The sequence below is a fragment of the Bos mutus genome, chromosome 12 (genome assembly GCF_027580195.1).
Source record: "Bos mutus isolate GX-2022 chromosome 12, NWIPB_WYAK_1.1, whole genome shotgun sequence".
Taxonomy (NCBI): domain Eukaryota; kingdom Metazoa; phylum Chordata; class Mammalia; order Artiodactyla; family Bovidae; genus Bos; species Bos mutus.
Genome location: NC_091628.1, coordinates 15,224,385 through 15,245,727, shown reverse-complemented (window position 1 = coordinate 15,245,727; position 21,343 = coordinate 15,224,385). Strand labels below are relative to the sequence as shown.

Below are 21,343 nucleotides of genomic sequence, written 5' to 3'. Positions count from 1 at the left end.
AAACTCCAGTACTTTGGCCACTTCATGCGAAGAGATGACTCATTGGAAAAGACTCTGATGCTGGGAGGGATTGGGGGCAAGAGGAGAAGGGGATGACAGAGGATGAGATGGCTGGATGGCATCACTGACTCGATGGACGTGAGTCTGAGTGAACTCTGGGAGTTGGTGATGGACAGGGAGGCCTGGCGTGCTGCGATTCATGGGGTCGCAAAGAGTTGGACACGACTGAGCGACTGATCTGATCTGATCTGATTTTCTTTCTGTCTGTCCTAACTGACCACTAAATAGCAAGCTCTGATTATATGTTTTGCACTAAAGAGATATTAAGATATGTAAGAAATGATTTTAGCTCTCAAAGTGCTTAACACCAACTGAGTTGGTGACACAAAACTAAAACTGGGCATATAGCTTAACAATAATGAAGTGCTAATTTATGTTCCCAAGTCTAATAAAAGTTCAGAGATGAGAAAGGCGGCCAGAAAAGGCTTCTTGGAGAATAACACTGACACGTAATGTAGAGACACTACTGAGCTTAAGATGATTTGAAAAGTCATGTTTTATTATGTATAAGATAACTAATGTGATGAAGGATCTGCTGAAATAAAAAGAAATTATTCAATGTAACAACTAGCATTTATATAACACTACTTTCCTGACACTGTGATATGCACTTTTCAAACATTTATACCTCACATCTATATGAGGCAGGTACTATTCATTATCCCCACTGCACAGACTATGTATTTGGAGCAGCCAGGGATTATAAAATTTAGCCAAGGGTATATAACTGGCAAATGAGGACCCAGGATTCAAATCCAGGCACTCCAGTTCCAATGCCTATGCTTTAACCAATACACTATATTGTGGGTGCAATCAGATATATGCAATCAAAATCTCAAAAGGTTAAGAGCATATAACCTAGTATGGCCACCTGTTATTTCTTCTAAGACACAGTTGGAGCTCAGGAATCAGTACATAGTTTAAGATGGCCCTACTCTGGAGGATACGATGCTCCACGTGAAGTATGAAGTGCAACGCCTCACACAGCAAGTGCTCAGTGAGTGTCCGGTGTCAGTTTTACTTTCCACAGTAAGTCTGGAATGATAACATGAATGTATAACAGAGTCAAAGAGCGCTTCCAAAGCTGCAAAGGGAAAAATCCTATCTAACAAAGTTTCATTTCCAAGAAGAACCACATGACTATTAGTTCAACTGCAATGCTTTGAACTGAGTAAAAATTTAAGAAGACCCTAATGGTATTTGTTCATTCCTCACACTAAAATAAACCGAACAACTACTGTGTTAAAAACATGCCAGAAGCCTGGAAGAGACGTAGGGGAAGGGAGCCCACGGTGTCAGGCGCCATGCTATCCATTTTACACCCACAATCCCACTTAATCCTCCCAATCACCCCGCAAAACTGCACCACTCTCCTCATTCTATAGACGACAAAACCGAGGCTCAGAGGACTGAAATGACATGGTTAGCTACTATTAGTCAAAGACTCCAGACTGGTCAAATGCTCTCTTTGCTACACCATCCTTTACATCCTCTAAAGGAAAAGGAGTTTTGAAGATTCCACATCTTAAAGTTTCAACTATACTGCGCTCCACTATTCATGCAAGCTTACAGGATTTGGCAAATTTCTTATGATAACTGTACCTACCTATTAGGTCTGCTTTGATTACAGATGAGAAGAAAACCCACTGAGGCATACAGAAGATTTACTGGCAAAAGTAACTAAATATTCCAGAAGGAGTGTTAAGGTGGCCTGATTAAGGGCTCAAATACCGTCACCAGGACTCTCACCATCTCTCAGCTCTTCTCCTCATCACACTAACTCACTTCTTTGACAGCCTTCCCCTCTATGTAGCATGACGGCTGAAGCCACTCCTGAAGAAGAAGAGTTCTTCCCCAAATCCCCAGCAAAATCGTTTTTCTCTTGTGGCTCTGACCAGGTCAAGGGTCCTTCATCTGGCCTGTTACTGAGCCAGAGATGAGATCCCTGCACCACCAGCCTGAGCCAGTGACACCTTTGGGGAGGGATAGTCAACACCTTAGAATCACCAGACTGAAAAGGCAGAGCGGTGGTGCCCAAAAGGAAACTCAAGGTACTGTCACGGTGAGTCGAAGAAGCAACTGTCAACATTCCCTGTCAGAACTAAATACAAGATGTGAAACCGATCTGGGCAAATACTGTTACATCAAATAAAACCCTGAATCCTCAGACTATGTAAATTATTACATAGTCCTCATGTCCTCAATCTTGAAATCCTGCCTAACAAGTTAGCCTTTGCTTCTGGATTTGTCTGATTTTTAGCCCAAAGAAATCTTCTTGTCAATTACTCTAACACAAAGAGGAAATGGAGTTCTACAGATAGCAGCCTGCTCTAACAATCAATGGCAAGCTATACTCCCTAATTAATAAAGTCCTTAGGGGAAAGATAGTGGCTTTTCTTCATCATATTCCAAGTTTCTGATTCAAATACTGTTAAGACTTTCTCATTATCAAGAACAGTACCCTTTCCATAAACTGTATTTCAAGGAACCCTTCTGACCACCATCTCCTAACTCCCTGGCCATCTCCTCAGTACTTCGGCTCCAACAATTCTTTCCTCCTTCACATCACTGACTTTGTCCCTGTCTGCTTATGTCTTCCCTTCTCTCTGAAATGGAACTACATTTCACAGCCCATCATTATAATCATTCTCTTGTCCCCAACTCCCTCCATCATACTGGCCTGGCAGAATCTAACCCTGACTAAAGCCAAGTGATACTAGTAATATTGCTTATCTTATTAATTAATCTATGTATTGTTTTATTTGATTGTTATTCCTCCTCCACACTTGCACCTGAGCATCTGAAGAAAGACAACCATGCTAAATGGTCTCTCCTGAAATCCTTGGCGACTAACATCAAGTAAGCCCTTCAATATGCTGGGCGATTTAACTCCCTCTCCCTGGTCAACAGTCACCTGCAGCGGGAAAGCCACTGCAGGCAGGCCGCACGTTCACGTCACTCCTCAACCCTGTAACACCTCTTGCCTCCTCTTCCTTCCAAGATGATAACCCGACTTCCTCTTCCACTGAACCATCTGAAAGCTTCTAAGTCTACCACTTAGCCACAGGGGAGCCTTCTACTCTGCTCTCCCCTCTTAAAAGATGAACTGTGGCCACTCTCTCCACATGCGCACTGAATTTTTGCCTGTAGTCTAGCCTAGGATGTCTTTCCTTCAGTGCTACCCTTTCTCCCCTCCAGTCCTTTCTTTATTCTCCCAACAGAATAACAATGGTGATGTGTGTGTGTTAGTCGCTCAGTCAAGTCCAACTCTTTGTGACCCCAAGCCCACCAGACTACTCTGTCCGTGGGATTCTCCAGGCAAGAATACTGGAGTGGGCTGCCATTCTCTTCTCCAGGGGATCTTCCTGACCCAGGGGACTGAACCCAGGTCTCCTGCATTGCAGGCCAGACTCTTTACCCTCTGAGCCACCAGGGAAGTCCAAAGTCAAAGTGTCAGCTGCTCAGCAGTGTCCGACTCTTTGCAATCCCATGGACTATACGTGGCTTTCCAAGCTTCTCTGACCATGGAATTCTCCAAGAAAGAACACTGGGGTGGGTAGCCATTCCTTTCTCCTGGAAAATCTTCCTGACCCAGGGATCGAACCTAAACCTCCTGCACTGCAGGCAGATTCTCTACCGTCTGAGCCACCAGGGAACAGAGAGCTTACCAACCGTGGCAGAAGACTCTAAGATGGCCTCAATGACCCCCACCCGCTGATACCTGCACCCTGGTGTAACACCCTGCCTGCATCCGCCCAACTAAGCCACGCCAGGAAACTCCTGAGCCACAGAAACTAAGATATCAAAAGTGCGTGCTATTTTATGCTACTAAGCCTGTGGTGATATGTTATATAGCAATAGATAACAAACACGTTAAGTGACATTTAATATATTTAAATGTTTTAAATAAATTAACCATTTAATTCTCACACAATCTGTTTATTTTTTCCATTTTACAAGTGAGGAAACTGAGGCACGGGGAAGTGAGCAAATGGACTCTCGGTCACACCCCTGGAAAGGGCAGGCTCCTTCATCCTTCCCACCCGCTGTCCAGTGTCTCTGCCTCTCTCCACCGCAAGGCTCTGAGTGAGCTGTCTCTGCTGGCTGACCACAGTTCCTTCTCTGCTGCTGTGTTCTGCTCTAGACAGGCTCTCCCCTCCACCACTCCACTAACACGGCTGCCTGTGCTTAAAAAGCTCTCCGCAATGTCAAGCCAACGTTCAGTTCTCATCTTGCAGACCTATCAGATTATCTGAGACTTAATTGTCTCCTCCTCCTCCAAATGCTTTCTTCACTTGGCGTCAGGTCACCACAGTCTCTCGTGATTTTCCTCCCACTTCTCCACACTCTCCTTTTTCGGTCTCCACATACCTAGATTCTCATCTTCCTGACCTTTTAACCTGAGAGGGCCCTGATTTCAGTCCTCAAGCCTCTCTTCTCTGTCCACACTCGTTTTTACGTAGCCTCATCCAATCCCAAGGTTTTAAATCCCACCTCTGTAACTACAACTCCCAAATTTACAGCTCTCCCCTAAAGTCCCAAATTATACAACCAGCTGCTTACTCAAACTCTCCATCTGAATATTCAGGAGACATTTCAAACTCAAAATCTCCACTCAAGAACTGATTCTTACTCATGAACCTATTCCTCCGGCAACCTTCCATAATGTAGTAAAAGTCACCTCCATCCTTCCAGGTACTCCGTCTGAAACCCTGGATTTACCCTGAATAGCTCCTTTTTCTCATGTTCCACATCCAATCAACTGACATAGCCTGTCAGCAATACCTTCAAATTATATCTGGACTCCATGTCCTTCTCACCAATTCCAGGGCTACCACCCTAATCCAGGCCACCATCATCTCTTGTAGGATTATCATCCGTGTCCACTTTAGTCCCAGTACAGCAGCCAGAGTGACCATATTAAAACAGAAGTCAGATGACACTGTTCTGTTCAAAGCCTTTCGGTTTATTTAACAGACATCTACATAATGCTTACTACGTGCCAGATACTTTCCTAAGCACTTTAAAATTTTACCTCACTTGATCTTCATAACAACTTTATTATTATCCCATTTCACACAGAAGCAAGTAGGGCATCAAAAAGTTATCATTCGTCCAAAGTCTCACAATCACCAGTGGTGAAGCCAGGATTCTAACCAGGGCAGTCCGGCTCCACCATCGCCATCCACGCCTCCTCTCTATGGCTACTAGCCTCCCATGGCATTCACTGTAAAATCCTGTAATGTCTCAGATGATACAGTCCACTGAGATCCACAGCCTCACCCCCTACCACTTTCACTCACTCGACTCTAACCACACAGATCTATCAACGTTCCCAGCAGCATCCCACCTGAGGGCCTTTGATTTGCTGTTACTTCTGTCTAGAACGTTCCTCCCCCAAATATGTGAAGGGCATTCAACTCCCTTCAGGTCTCTGCTCAAGGCCCACCTTATCGGTGAGGCCCTTTCCCACCTGATTAAAATAGCATCCTCAGCTACTTTCTGCACTCTTTACCCTGAGTTACTTTTCTTCAGAGCACTCAGCACTTGCTATACACTTTCCTGTTCATTGTCATTCTCCCTCTTCACTAGAATGCAACCTGCACGAGGCAGCTGTTTTGTCCATTTTGCTTACTCTGCTGCTGCTGCTAAGTCACTTCAGTCGTGTCCGACTCTGTGCGACCCCATAGACAGCAGCCCACCAGGCTTCCCCGTCCCTGGGATTCTCCAGGCAAGAATACTAGAGCGGGTTGCCATTTCCTTCTCCAATGCATGAAAGTGAAAAGTGAAAGTGAAGTCACTCAGTCGTGTCCAACTCTGTGCGACCCCATGGACTGCCACCTACCAGGCTCCTCCGTCCATGGGATTTTCCAGGCAAGAGTACTGGAGTGGGGTGCCACTGCCTTCTCCGTTGCTTACTCTGCCACATCCCTAACAGAAGAACAGACTAGCATGCGGTAGCAACAGAGTTATTATTTTAATGACTGGATACTGTTAAAGAAACATTAGCTACTGTTAATGTAATGACAATGATGGTGTTATCAGAATAAATCCAGGCTATGGAATTAAACTTTAATAAATCTCATTGCATTATCAAAGGGAAACCTATTCCAGAGATCTACCTTAAAATAAGGGGGAGAAGGGGAAAACACCCGTAGAGTGAAACATTTTCCAGCCTGCCATTGTCCCCTTATTGCTGGTTCCCTGACACACTGCTAAGGTAAAGGGAAGACAAGAATGTTTCAGAGCTCCTGTTGAGACCGCAGTTCTTCAATACATAACCAGGTCAGAAGACCCTGTGGTCAAACTGCCTGAGACCACAATTCAGGCCATCAAACAAGACAACAGTTCTAAGTGAAGTAACTATGTATTATAAAATAAATTTAAGAATCATATTCAGTACAATAATTGAATCTAATACAAGCAACTGGCCAACTTAAAAAAAAGATTATGTGCCTGAAGTTAATTGATAAAAACAAGTCTGGAACTCATACTGCATTGTCATCATTATTAAAATAAAACGGAAAGTTCCTAAGGTAAGCCTACTAGCTTATTTAATTCAAAAGGTTGCCAAAATACTATACCCTTGTAAGGAAAACTAGAATACAATGATGACAGTATGTCATTCATATATAACTTTTTATACCAAGAGATTATGGAAATGGGCTTCCCAAAAGCTCCAACGCATTAAGTTGGGAAGAGGCCTTCGCTGGTGGTCCAGCGGTTAGGAGTTCACCTTGCAATGCAGGGGACACTAGTTCAATCCCTGGTCCAGGAAGATCCCACATGCCCCAGGGCAACGAAGCCAGCGAATGCAGCTACCAAAGGCCATCGGCCCTACAGCCCAGGCTCTGCAACCAAAGAAGCCACTGCAGTGAGAAGCCCGGGCACCACCACCAGAGAAATCCTGCAGACAGCGGCGAAGACCCAGCAGAGCCAAAAATAAATAAACAAATATTTAAAGAAAAAAAAGGGGGAAGGAAACGGAAAAAATAATGGTACATATGGTTCCCAGGCTCCACAATTTTTTTGGACAGCTGATATTTTTAATTAAAACATTACATTCTATCTTTAAGTAAAGCTGTATATTTAAGGTGTACAACATGGTTTTATACGCACATGAAACAATTAAGCCAGTCAAGCTAATTAACATATTATCTCTTCACATAATTACCTTTGTTTCTAGATGAGGACATCTGAATTCTATTCTGAGTAAATTTCCCCCAAACACTCCTGTCAACTTGTCACTTGTGAGATAGCTGTGTTGTTTCCACTGTCTCCACATTCATTAAAGAAAGGCAGATGGAGACAAGAGAACAGGTACAAGAGGGGATGTTTTCTCAGATTTCCCAAGACCAGGGAGAGTGACAGCCAATGACTCACTTCAGCATTATTTTCTCAGAGAAATTCCCTTGACCTCCAGACTATGTTCCTTTGTTATTCACACTCACAAAACAGTATTTCTTTCTTCAGTGACCTTATCTATCTGTGTGTAACTGTTTTCATTAGGACCAGTATTGCCTGAGGTCTGTGTCCGGGAGCGCACTACAGACTCTAGTTTACAGAGTATGGACCCTGTCCATTCTTGCTCATGGTAACGTACTCAGAGCCTAGAACAAATGACTGGTGGTCACTGAAAGCTTGTGGAAGAAACCCATCCGCCTGCGCACTCACTCAAGCTACAGAGTAAGGGCAACTGCGCCTTTGAAGCCAAGGGGCCGAGGTGGCGTGTACAGAGCTTGCTCCCTAAGCTTGTTTGCCAGCTTTGCTTCATCTAGTTCCCCAACAACTAGCCTCCAAAGCCATGCTGCTCCCAGGGTATACAAGCAAATTAAGAGCGCTGTGTGGACACTGGCGCGGCACCCATTTCTCCATTGAGGAATGAAGGCCTATCCCCCGAGCCGCTGGGAGTGTGGCCACAGACAGCCAGCAGTTCTTAGCTCTCTTTGGAAGTGCTTCCACTGAAGAGGTGACCAAGATCACACACTCCTCCTGGACCAAACCACCCTGTGCCCAATCCTGCGTAAATCCTTTCCTTCCACAGGGGATGATCCCAACAGCACTGCGTAACAAACCCCTGCATGCTCATCACCTCAGAACCAGCTTCCCTGGGAATCCAACATACATCAGGCAGCTTTTACTCACACTTTGTCTTGAAGGTCAATGCATTGAGCTGACAAGACCCAAGGCCATAAAAACAAATTCCCCACCCCCTCACTTCTGTTCTCCAGGGAGAAGACTCATTAAAGAGACCCAAGTGGTGGGGGGAAAGCACATTTCCTATTCCTGGCATAAGCTTTGTAGCCATACAGACCTAAATTTGAATCACTGTTCCATGCTTGGGCAGGATAATTAACCTCCCTAAGCCTCAATTTTACCATCTGAAAAATATAGATAATTAGTACCTACTTCACAGGTTTGCTTTGTGAAATACTTGGCATATTATAAGTTTCTTTTTCTCCTCCAAGGCTTTGGGGTATCACCCATTCCAGTTTCATCTCTCCCTGGGAGATAGCTTTCACTCTGGCTGCCAATGTCCAACTGCTTATTTGTCTGTGAAAAAAGAAATGCTAAGCTTGATGGCTTTTGAGGTGTTGAATGAAAGTGAAAGTCACTCAGTCATGTCCGACTTTTTGTGACCCCATGGACTATACAGTCCATGGAACTCTCCAGGCCAGAATACTGGAGTGGGTAGCCTTTCCCTTCTCCAGTGGATCTTCTCAACCCAGAGATCGAACCCAGGTCTCCAGCATTGCAGGCAGATTCTTTACCAGCTGAGCACCAAGGGAAGCCCAATACTGGAGTGGGTAGCCTATCCCCTCTGCAGTGGATCTTCCCGATCCAGGAATCGAACTGGGGTCTCCTGCATTGCAGGTGGATTCTTTACCAACTGAGCTACTGAATGGAGGACCCAACATTCACAGAGGATGAGGTCCGTCCCTTCGGTCCTGATTCTCTCCTCCAACAAACATCAATCAAAATGCTTATAGGAGGAAGGCTGATGGGACCCGAAACACATCTTTATGCTGGCCATAAAGTTGCTGGGCGAACCTACCACAATGCTTGTCAATACCTCCACTTGTCCATTTCCTCTAAGAAAGAGTTTTCTTATCATTCAAGCTCTGATAGGATATTCATTTCTTACAAAAACCCCACCACTCCTAAAAACGCTGTGAGCTTTATCTCCTCTTCTTCCCCATCAGGTACCCTTACCATCCAGGCAACCATAACTAGAGAAGATGACTTTTCCAGAAGTCTAAATGTTGGAAGTGAAACAATAGAACTATGCTACGATGTTCTTAAATATCACTTTTAGACCGAGATCTGGTGTCCAGTGTGCAACAGCAGTCCTGTGACCGGCTGGCAACCTGACAGTGGCAAAGACTGAGCAGCAGGAACCGGGTGATGCCCACTACAAGGGGTGAGCTCCTGGACCAGGGGAAACTGTAGTTGTTTATGTTTTTTTGAGCAGGCGATATCTATTGTAAAGTTAAATTCAGTCACGTCTATTATCTATCAAAACTTATTTAGATCATCATTCTCTTGTAGATTTAAGGTATTCAGAACTCCAGAAATGGCCTTTGTCTTGGTGTATCTCACTGTCTGCTGACCCCAGGTTAGGCAAAGCACGAGCGGGGAAGCTGGATGAAGATGTGAGGCACCGTAGGGACCACAGACGGTCTTTATTTGCAGCAGCAACGTGGACATGCTTTATTTTCTAATGGCTGACAGAGCAGCAGCAACTGCCCGACTGCCCGACTCAACTAGACTCACCTCGACTACAGGAGCTTTTCAGGTGGTGCTTACATAGACCACACCACGACACGCGTGCGCAGTGCCACAAATGATCCCAGCTGTAGGATGTGAGTGGAATGGGGCGAGAGTGCCTGACCACCATCACCTGGCCAACTGCTCTCTCCCTACAGCATTCCACTTGTCAGAACAGATACAGGCAGTGGACATTCTGGTACACAATCTTCCACTCTATTTGCCTTTTCCTGAACACTCACCAGCCCTGCTCAGAACATTTTTCCCCCCTAACTAATCAACTCCATAGGCTCTTCTTAAATGTCAGCTTCCCCATGAAGTCTTCCCTGATTCCACCAGATAACTTTTTTACTGCTTAAAACTCTGAGAGATCTTCTATAACTTAAAGTATTTATCCTTTTCCTTACTTTTCTAGTGATGAAATTAATAATGAACAAATTATGAGCAAAAATGGCCCATAAACTCGTGATACTCTAGGAACTCACATATTTTGCAACAAATAATCCTCAAAGAGCAGAACTCAAGGCATGATTTATAATAAGAATTATGAATGTATACCAAAAAGATTTAAAATTGCATGCGGTTCTATTCAAATTCTAATTTGAACAGAAAAATTCTAATTTGAACTATCATTAGTAAGACTCCTTTTTAAAGCGATAAAATGTATTCAAATGGCCATATAAGAGAGAACACCAGAATTTCTTAACTTTAGTTTAGATTTGTAACTTTCTCTTACATCATCATTTAGTCAGTCACGGCATCCTGACAACTTTTGCCGAAAAAGTTTCCTAACTCCTGAGACTTCACTATCAAATGTCTAGGATCCTGTGATAATTTTCTAATTTTGACTCTGGTTATCTTCTCTTCAAGCTTTTTTTCCCCCCGCTAAAAGAATCATTTGTAGCCCTGCCTTACTCAAAACCCTTCAAGACTCTCCTCATTTCCTGTAGACTAGAGTTAAAACCGGAGAAGGCAATGGCACCCCACTCCAGTACTCTTGCCTGGAAAATCCCATGGATGGAGGAGCCTGGAGGGCTGCAGTCCATGGGGTCGCTAAGAGTCGGGTACGACTGAGCAACTTCACTTTCACTTTTCACTTTCATGCATTGGAGAAGGAAATGGCAACCCACTCCAGTGTTCTTGCCTGGAGAATCCCAGGGACGAGGGAGCCTGGTGGGCTGCCGTCTATGGGGTCGCACAGAGTCGGACACAACTGAAGCGACTTAGCAGCAGCAGAGTTAAAACATTCCCATTTCACAACGTGACAATGTCATATGGTTCCAATCCACTACTCCAGGCATGATGTCCTCTTTGTTTTCCAGCCCACACCACATTACTGTGCATTTTCACTCCTGCATTTCAGAACCACTCTCCATGGTATGCTACGGAGATACTATGGGCCCCCCATCCAAACCTCTGTAAGGCAAACAACATGTACTGAGCATCTATTGCACTCCAAGCACAAACACATCACCTCAAACTCTCGTCATCTTTTCAAGCTCTTTCCATCTGCAATGGAGATCTCCCTAATGATATCTCTCCATTTAGCATGCAGGAGGAGAGAGATACTTGGTTACTCCATCATTTTAAATCACACTGATATCACTGTGATAAGTCAAATCAGTGCCAGAGATTAAGGCTAGGGTTGAAGAATAAGAGTTCATTTATTCATTCATGCATACATCACATTATCTGAGCTATTTACCTTACGCAAAACACAGTTCTGGGTGTGACAGGCAAGACGCCTACTCTCGTAAAATATGACTGTGCGTGTGCTTTGGAGAATGTTAATACAGGTTCAACGTGCTAGTGAATAATCATAAGGGCAGGAGCAGGAGACTACAGAAGTTGAGATGGTTGGATGGCATCACCAACTCAATGGACATGAGTTTGAGTAAGCTCCGGGAGTCGGTGATGGACAAGGAAGCCTGGTGTGCTGCAGTCCATGGGGTCGCAGAGTCAGACACAATTGAGCTACTGAACTGAACTGAATCATAAGGGAGCTACATCAGAGAGGAAGACTGGAAGGGCCTCTCAGATTTAACTGATAAAAACTCAGACATGTGATAAAAGCTTTCCAAAAATCTAACAAATAAAGGTCTCTATGTTTTACTTGAGTTTTCAAGACTATCATAATCACATTTTGAATATACACATGTCTTATGAAAACTGCCTAAGAAACAACAGTCCCAATATGAAAAAGTAAGGCATAAACAGTGTACTCACTAAGTGAAGAAGTGAAAGTTGCTCAGTTGTGTCTTACTCTTTGCGACCCCTTGGACTATAGGGTCCATGGAATTCTCTAGGCCAGAATACTGGAGTGGGTAGCCTTTCCCTTCTCCAGGGCATCTTCCCAACCCAGGGATCAAACCTAGGTCTCCCACATTGCAAGTGGATTCCTTACCAGCTGAGCTACAAGGGAAGCCCAATAAGTACTTACTAAGGGTTAATCAAAATGCTGACTTTAAAAAAAAAAAAAACTGACAGTTTCACCTGAGTCCCAGTCGAGCTCTAAAAGAACACTCCAGTCTACAGTCTCTCCTTCCCTGAGTTCAGAGCACTCTCAGCTCTCCTGGGAATTCCATAAGAGCCATCAACCTAAAAGAACACTTTACGAGTGAAAGTTAAGTCACTTAGTCCTGTCCAACTCTTTGGGACCCCATGGACTGTAACCTATCAGGCTCCTCTGAATGGGATTTTCCAGGCAAGGATACGGGAGTGGGTTGCCATTCCCTTCTCCAGGGGATCTTCCCCACCCAGGGATCGAACCTAGGTCTCCTGAATTGCAGGCAGATGCTTTACCATCTGAGCCACCAGGGTACTCAGAGACCAGTTCTACTTTCTGGCTCAGAAAACTACCCAGAAAGCAAACGCTCAACTTTCTTACAGAGATTGATGACTGAAATCAGTTTCAGCAAGTGGAGATGAAGAAAGTCTTCAGTCTGGGGTAAAATGCTCAACCCGGGGGGCCATCAAGACAGGAGCCCAGAAAAACCAGGTCGTGGGATAAGGAGATCCATTCCAGGCACGTTCAGACTCTTAGTTGGCTAAAACACACTGGGTGTCCCTGAACTAACGTCCTCGTCTGCAAACAAGCCTAACAACCAACCCTGCCTCTCGAGGTAAGCGAAGTTCTAACGAGAAAGCCCTAATGAGCTTTAAAAGGCGCAGAAAGTGGGACGGTCTCAAGTCACTTGTGTGTGTGTGTGGGTGTGACAGATGGTCTCAAGTCACGTGTGTGTGTGTGTGTGTGTGTGTGTGTGTGTGTTTACTTGCTCAGTTGTGTCCGACTCTTTGCAACCCCACAGACTGCAGCCCACCAGGCCCCTCTGTCCATGGGGTTCTCCAGGCAAGAACACCGGAGTGGGTTGCCATTTCCTTCTCCAAAAAGAACCATATAGAAAGAAAGAAAGTGAAGTCGCTCAGTCGTGTCCGACCCTTTGAGACCTCATGGACTGTAGCCCACCAGGTTCCTCCGTCCATGGAATTTCCCAGCCAAGTACTGGAGTGGGTTGCCAGTTCCTTCTCCTCTCAAGTCACTTAAACTACTTTAAAAGGAGCGCAAGCGGGAGCCACGCAAACCTTACCTTGACCAGCCACACTCCGGTGTTCTGTTTGGCGCCAGTCAGGTCGAGTTCTCCGCGCTCGGCCATGGGTCCGTCGCCGGCGGAGACCTGCGGACTTAGAGCAGCGGCCCGGGGAGCTGGTGACTGCGGGACGAGGGAGCGAAGCACACGGTGAACCCTGGCCGGAGGTTGACTGTGAAGAGCCCGCGGTCCAACTTCCGGGATGCCGGGAGCCCTGGGAAAGACGAACACACGCCGCCGGCAGCGGGGAACCACGCCTGCGCTCTGCGGCCGTTACTACGGCGCGCTACTGAGGACAAACTTCATCAGCGGGCAACTTCTTGAGTGGGCGTGGCTAGTTCCAGGGGCTGTGTCTGAGTAATTAAAACCGAGGTTGGGATGGGCGCAAACATCAGCAGTACATATAAAGACCAGGTCAGAGTAACAGAACAAAGTGTCAAAATAGAAAAACGGGGTTTAAAGAGACAAAGGCTGTCAGTGTATGTCCAATCCTGGCCAAGGAGAGAAAGACAGCATTTGGAGGACAGGTAGGAGAAATAAATAAAATGAATTAGCAGAGTGGTCTTTATTGAAAGGCTACCCTGAGCACCTTCAATTAAACGAGTAGGGCGCACCCCTTTAAGAGACTCCAAAACCCAGAGCCCTTTGTTTTTTGTTTGCTATTGTTTTTAATTTATTTTTAATTGGAGTATAAGCTCTTTACAATGTTGTATTAGTTTCTGCTCTAAGACAACATATGAATCTAAGTATACATGTGTCCCCTCCCTCTTGAGCCCCCCTCCAACCACACCTCTATCCCACCCCTCTAGGTTGTCACAGAACCCCGACCTGAGCTCGCTGTGCTCTACAGCAGCTACCCACGAGCTATTAATAGCTTTTTACACATGGTAGTGTATACATGTCAATGCTACGCTGGCAGTCTGTCCCGCCCTCTCCTTTCCCGGCTGTGTCCACAAGTTTGGAGCCGTTTCATGAGGTCAATGACAATAGACATGTAACAGAAAAATATGATTGTTCAACTCCCCTGCTTAAAGAGTCTCCCCTCTCTCTTCTTGTCTCTAGAATAAAATTCAATCCTCTCCACACAGGCCCTCACAGTTTGACCTCATCAAACTGTGGTGCACGCAATGCACCACACATCTAGCCCCACCTAACCCATCAGACCTCCTGGAACATATCAGAATGTTCCTCAATTATTTCAGAGCCTCTGCACACTAGATTCCCTTTACTCAGATGCCCTATTCTTCCCCTACTGCCTTCTGATTGGCAGACTCCTACTTAGGTTTCAAGATTAATGGAAATGTCTCTTCCTATGAGACCTTCTATCAACTCCCCCAGAGGAAGATCGTTTTTTCTTCCCATCACAATGTGCGATACTTAGGACTATGAGCTATAATATACTTGTTTACATATTGCCTTTGCTTTCTAGACTATGGGCTCTTCCTAGGCAGAAATGGTGGGTTTTCTTGTTGTTTAATCAAAGCATCTGGCACAAGCTGACACCACGTCAGATTTCAGTAGGCTTTGGCTGAATGAACATTTGCATGAAAAGAAACAAACAGTAAGATATTGTAAGAATGGCAAGTGACGTATTGAATCCTGCATCAGAACCATACGAGAATTGAAGAAGTTCTATGTCTGTTCAGCCTAGGGCTAGGAAAAGCTGTCAGGGCTCTGAGATCAGCTGGGAAAACCTAACAGGAAAAACAGGAGATCAGGCACGTGTTAAAGAGGAAGATCACAGTCTTGTGTGATCTTTAAGGCTCAGCAAATGGCCTTAAAAATATAAAAAGGACAAGTGGATAAAGAGAGCTGCTTTAAGCTTTGATCAAATAGAAGGAATAAATTGGACTTCCCTGTGTGGTGCAGTGGATATGAAACGAATCTGCCTGCCCGTGCAAGGGGACATGGGTTCGTTCCCTAGTCTGGGAAGATTCCACATGCTGCGGGACAGCTAAGCTTGTATGCCATAACTATGGAGCCTGTGCTCTAGAGCCCGTGAGCCACAACTACTGAGCCTGCAAGCTGCAATTGCTGAAGCCCTTGTGCCTAGAGCCTGTGCTCTGCAGTAAGAGACGCCACTGCAGTGAGAAGTCCGTGAACCTCAACTAAGAGTAGCCCTGGCTCACTGCACCTAGAGAAAGCCCACATGCAGCAATGACTCAGCTCAACCAAAAATAAATAAATATATAAATAATTAATTTTTAAAAAGAGTTTGACTCCTTTAAAGAAAAAAGAAGAAGGAATAAATTGAAATATAAGACCATAAGAGAAGAGAATTAATGTAGCCTAGATCACCCTAGTAATGAACTTCAGAGTAAAGGATTAGGACATTGACCTTGATCTATGGCTTATGGGAAGTCTTAAAATGTGTGTGTGTGTTTACAGGGATTGGGAAGAACAATCCTTCTCAGACATTGTGACATTGTTGAATAAGAACAGACTTCTCCTATTTGTCCTTTTCAAATTTCCTTCCAGCTTTAAGAGAATGCTAATGGGCCACTAGAGGAAAAGAGGATGTGGGGTCTGTGAAATGGATTCACAGATTGACTTTGGAGGCCAACATGGGAAAAGATCCTGCAGCCAGATCTGATCCAGCTTTATGTTCCTCCACCATGATCCTATACCCTTAATACGGGATTCTCACACAGGTTCCTGGGATTGCCAGGCTTGTGCTCAGCCACTCAGTCGTATCTGACTCTTAGCGACCCTTTGGCCTGTAGCTGCAAGGCTCCTCTGTCCATGGGATTTTTCAGGCAAGAATACTGGGTTGCGATTTCCTCCTCCAGGGGATCTTCCTGACCCAGGGATTGAACCTGTATGTCCTGCCTCTTCTGCACTGCAGACGGATTCTTTACTGCTGAGCCACCAGGGAAGTCCCTCCCTGGATTTCTGCTTTCAGTCAGTTAGGTATATCCAGTGCAGACATGTTAGGTATCTCTATTGCCATTCATGAGAGACACGGGTTCTATTCCTGGGTCAGGAAGATCCTCTAGAGGAGGGCATGGCAATCCACTCCAGTATTTGTGCCTGGAGAACCCCATGGATAGAGGAGCCTGGTGGGCTACAGTCCATGGTGTCACAAACAGTCAGCTATGACTGAAGTGACTTAGCACAGAGCACACATTGCCAATCATGCCAGAGATCATTGGTATTCTCTTTACTACTGGAAATAGAGTCATTAGCATCTTTAAATCTAATGAGATTAGACACCCAATTCCAGAAACCCAGAACCAATTCAGAAAACCCATCCTTAATATTCTGGTTCTCTAGGATCACTCTCAGCACCAATATCTGTATTAGTCAGCGTTCTCCAGAGAAGTACACAGCTAGCTAGCTAGCTAACTAGCTAGATGATAGGCATTTGAATGTGAACGTGAACGTGAAGTCGCTCAGTTGTGTCCGACTCTTTGCGACCCCATGGACTGTAGCCTACCAAGCTCCTCTGTCCATGGGATTTTCCAGGCAATAGTACTGGAATGGATTGCCATTTCCTTCTCCAAGGGATCTTCCCAACCCAGGGATCGAACCGGGGTCTCCCGCATCGTAGACAGACGCTTTACCTTCTGAGCCACCAGGGAAGTCCAGCTAGATGATAGGCATTTACTGTATAGGAATTAACTCACATGATTATGGAGGCTGAAAGTGAAAGTGAAAGTCGCTCATTTGTGTCTGACTCTTTGCGACCCCATGGACTATACAGTCCATGGAATTCTCCAGGCCAGAATACTGGAGTGGGTAGCTTTTCCCTTCTCCAGGGGATCTTCCCAACCCAGGAATTGAACCAGGGCCTCCTGCACTGCAGGCAGATTCTTTACCAACTGAGCTATCAGGGAAGCCCTATGGAGGCTCAGAAGTCCTAAAATCTGCAGTTGACAAGCTGAAGACCAGGAGAGCTGAAGGTATGCTTCTAGTCTGAGTTCAAAGGCCTGAGAGGCAGGAGAGATGATGATGTAATTTCCAGGCCAAATCTGAAGGCAGGAGATGATAAATGTCCCAGCTTGAAGACAGGCCGAGAGAGTGCATTCTTTCTTCCTGAACCTTTTCATCTAGTTTGGCCTTCAACTGATTGGGTGAGGCTCACCTAGATAGAGGAGGACAATCTACTTTACTTAGTCTGTTGATTCAAATGGTAATTCATTCAGAAATACCCTCAAAGGACACACCCAGAATAATGCTGGACCAAATATTTGAGCCACCTGAGGCCCAGTCACGTTGACACATAAAATTAATCATCACAGACAGATACAGAGCTCAGCACCCAAAAAGAAACTGCAAAATTCTGCATACAGAATTTCCCTGGTGACTCAGTAGTTAAGACACTGCTTCTGCAGCAGCGAGAGTGTACTCCCTGACTGGGAAACTAAGATCCCACATGCTATGCAGAGTGGCCAAAAAAGAAAAAACCACTTTACTTTCCCAGATGACTAACTAGTCAAGTTTTATTTAATCACTGAAGGCACAAATGCAAGTCAAGGAGGGGAAGCTCGAGAACTCGCTGTTGACTGAAAATTTTTCAAGAAGACAATAGGGAATCCTCCATGTTTTGTAAATTTAGAACACCACAATGCTATTAGGTAGCCATTAGAAGATAAGCAGTAGTCAGAGGGGATGTTACAAGTGAGTTGAGGGAATTAGAATGATATTAATAGGAGCTGAGTCAATTCTCAGATTCTTGTCCTTGGCTGTCCCATATGGGCCCAATGTCTCTCTAGGGCAGAAATTCTCTTTGTTCGTAGTTACTCAGGAACATTCTACCAAGAGGAAATGTTACCTCCAGGGGCATTCACACAGGCAAAAATAGCGCCATCACAGGACTTCCTTGGTGGTCTAGTGGTTAAGACTCCATGCTTCCAATGCAGGGGGGCGCAGGTTCAATCCCTGTTTGGAAAACTAAGATCCTACATGCCATGGAACACGGCCAAAACAAACAAAAAACACTATCACAAAATCCTTCCTTTTAAATTTTTTTCTTTCAGTTTTATTGAAATGTAATTGACATACAACACTGTGTAAGTTTCAGGTGCCCGACATAATGATTTGACTTACATACATCCTGAAATGATTATCACAATAAGTTTAGTGAATATCCATCATCTCAAATACATACAAAATGCAAAATTAAAGAAACAGAGAAAAACATTTTTCCTTCTGATGAGCACTCTTAGGATTTACTCTCTTGACAATATTCATGTATAACATATAGCAGTGTTAATTATATTTATCATGTTGTATATTACATCCTGAGTGCTTACTTATAACTGGAATTTGGTAACTTTCACAAAATCCTTCTCAATGAGCCAGACTTATTATTTGTTGGTTATTAGCGTGAAGATTTTCATCCAAAAATTATAACTGGATATGGCAATGTGGTAATTAATTAGATTTTCCCTGCATTAGTAATGGTAAGTAAGTTACATTAGTAATGGTGTAGGTTGATAATTTTGCTATAGTATCATGCCAAGGCTATAAGACCCCATTTCTGAATTCTCCCTGCCTCTCCTTTAGCCCCTCAGTTCTCTCTTTTACAGAATACCCACCCTCCCTGATAGAGTCCTTGTTTCCCCAGTCACACACACAAATAAACAAAAACACCCCCTGCGATAGTTTTCGTGTTGTCAGCAGGAACACTCTGTTGAGCATGCACTGTGGAGTCGTAGCTTCAAGTATAACTCTGCTGCCTCCTGGCCTAATTACTTCATTATCTCTCCACCTATTTCCTAGCTTATAAAATGAGATTATGATACCTACTTCATAGAGTTGGAACATGACTGAGAAAACCAAAGAGATTTTACAATGTGAAAACTATTTGGTAACTTCATTAATTTTATTGGCTCAAATAATTGAAAGGAAGCACAAAAGCTTTATTACAGGTAGTGCTGCGCTAGTAAATATCTAACAACTGGCTTTTTCTGACACCCAGAAAAAGCCTTGCTTTATAATGTTTGCTTGATTTGCAGTGTACAGTTGGTGTAGATGCATATTAGCATCTAATGCACATTAATGTAAGTAGAGAGCACAGATCATTGTAAGACACAGTAAAATGATTGAGAGGTGATGAGTTTTGGGGTTTTATTATCTCAATGTTCAATATAATTTATTTGATCATTAGTGTTCTGCAAAAAGGGGAGACACATCTGCAAACTCTGCAGGGACCTGTGTCTTGGCGTCTGTGGAACAGAGGGGATGCCAGCAGGCAGGGCACAGTGAGTGAACGGGGAAGTGGTGACTGTGCCACCAGTTGGAGAGAGAATAGGAGATCAGCCCAAATACACACCTGAAGAAGAATGGATTTGGGTTTTTTGGGTTTTTTTTGGTCACACTGTGTGGCTTGCAGGATCTTAGTTCCCCGACCAGAGATCGAACCCAGGCCCCTGGTATTGGAAACTTGGAGTCCTAACCACTGGACTACCAGGGAAGCCCCTGAAGAAGAGTTTTAAGCTTGAGTATAAAATAATCAGATTTACATTTTTAAAAAGATCTCTCTAGCTATTGTGGGGGGAAAAAGGTGGATAGGAAGAGGCCAGAATGGAAACCAAGAGACTAGTTTAGACATTACTGCACTAACCCATGTAGGAGGGGATAGTGGTTTGCATTAGGAAGCTGGCAGTGGAGATGAGAAGCAGATGAACTGGAAAATGTAGATAGATTTAGGAGATCGAATTGACAAGATCTTGTGATTCCTTGCTGTGTAGCAAGATAACACCATTTAAATGGGCAGAAGACCTGAAGATACATTTTTCAAAGGAGACATACATAAAGCCGATTGGCACATGGAAAGATGCTCAACTTTGCTAATCATTAGAGAAATGCAAATCAAGACCACCAGGAGATAGCACTTCACACCTGTCAGAATGGCTATCATCAAAAGGTCTACAAATACAAATGTTGGTGAGGATGTGGAGAAGGGGACTGTCCATTGTTGGTGAGAATGTAAACTGAGGCAGTCACTCTGGAAAACAGTGTAGAAGTTCTTCAAAAAACTAAAAACAGAACTATCATATGATACAGAAATTCCCCTCCTGGGCATATAGCTGAAGAAAACACAAATGCTAATTTAAAAGGATACATGCTTTTTAAGGAGGGAGGTGGTGGGGAGTTTCAAGGGGGAGGGGATATATGTGTACCTATGGCTGATTCATGTTGAGGTTTGACAGAAAACAGCAAAATTCTGTAAAGCAATTATCCTTCAGTAAAAAATAAATTAATTTTTTTAAAAGGATACATGCACCCCAATGTTCTTAGCACATTATTTACAACAGCCAAAATATGGAAGCAACCTGTGTCCATCAACAGATGAATGGATAAAGAAGATGTGTGTGTGTGTGTTGTAGCTAAATCACATGTGACTCTTTAGCGACCCCATGGACGGTAGCCCACCAGGCTCCTCTGTCCATGGGATTTTCCAGGCAAGAATACTGGCGTGGGTTGCCATTTCCTCCTCCGAGGGATCTTCCTGACCCAGGGATCAAACCCAAGTATCCTGCATTAGCAGGCAGATTCTTTACCACTGAGCCACCAGGGAAGTCTGTGTGTGTGTGTGTGTGTGTGTGTGTGTGTGTGTACATATATAGTAGAATACTGCTGCTGCTGCTGCTAAGTCACTTCAGTCGTGTCCAACTCTGTGCGACCCCATAGACGGCAGCCCACCAGGCTTCCCCGTCCCTGGGATTCTCCAGGCAAGAACACTGGAGTGGAATACTACTGAGTCATATAAAAGAATGAAATTCTGCCATTTTGCAACAATGTAGATAGATCAAGAAGGTCATTATGTTAGTGAAAAAAGTCAGACAGAGAAAGATAAATACCATATGTTGTCACTTACACCTGGAATCTAAAAAATAAAATGAATTTTTAACAAAACAGAAAGAAACTCACAGATACAGAGAATAAATTAGCCATTAGCGGTCAGAGAGAAGAGAGGTAGG

The 21,343-nt window shown here is 44.3% G+C and overlaps 1 protein-coding gene across 1 annotated transcript in view; it reads right to left on the bottom strand.

The window, feature by feature from the left end:
* Positions 1-13,665, bottom strand: part of GTF2F2 (general transcription factor IIF subunit 2) — a 138,269-nt gene extending 124,604 nt beyond the window's left edge. Inside the window, exon 1 of the mRNA XM_070380272.1 lies at positions 13,416-13,665. Coding sequence (XP_070236373.1) covers positions 13,416-13,481 — 66 coding nt within the window. The 5' untranslated portion in view covers positions 13,482-13,665. The remainder of the gene's footprint in view (positions 1-13,415) is intronic.
* Between the last annotated feature and the right edge of the window lie 7,678 nt (positions 13,666-21,343).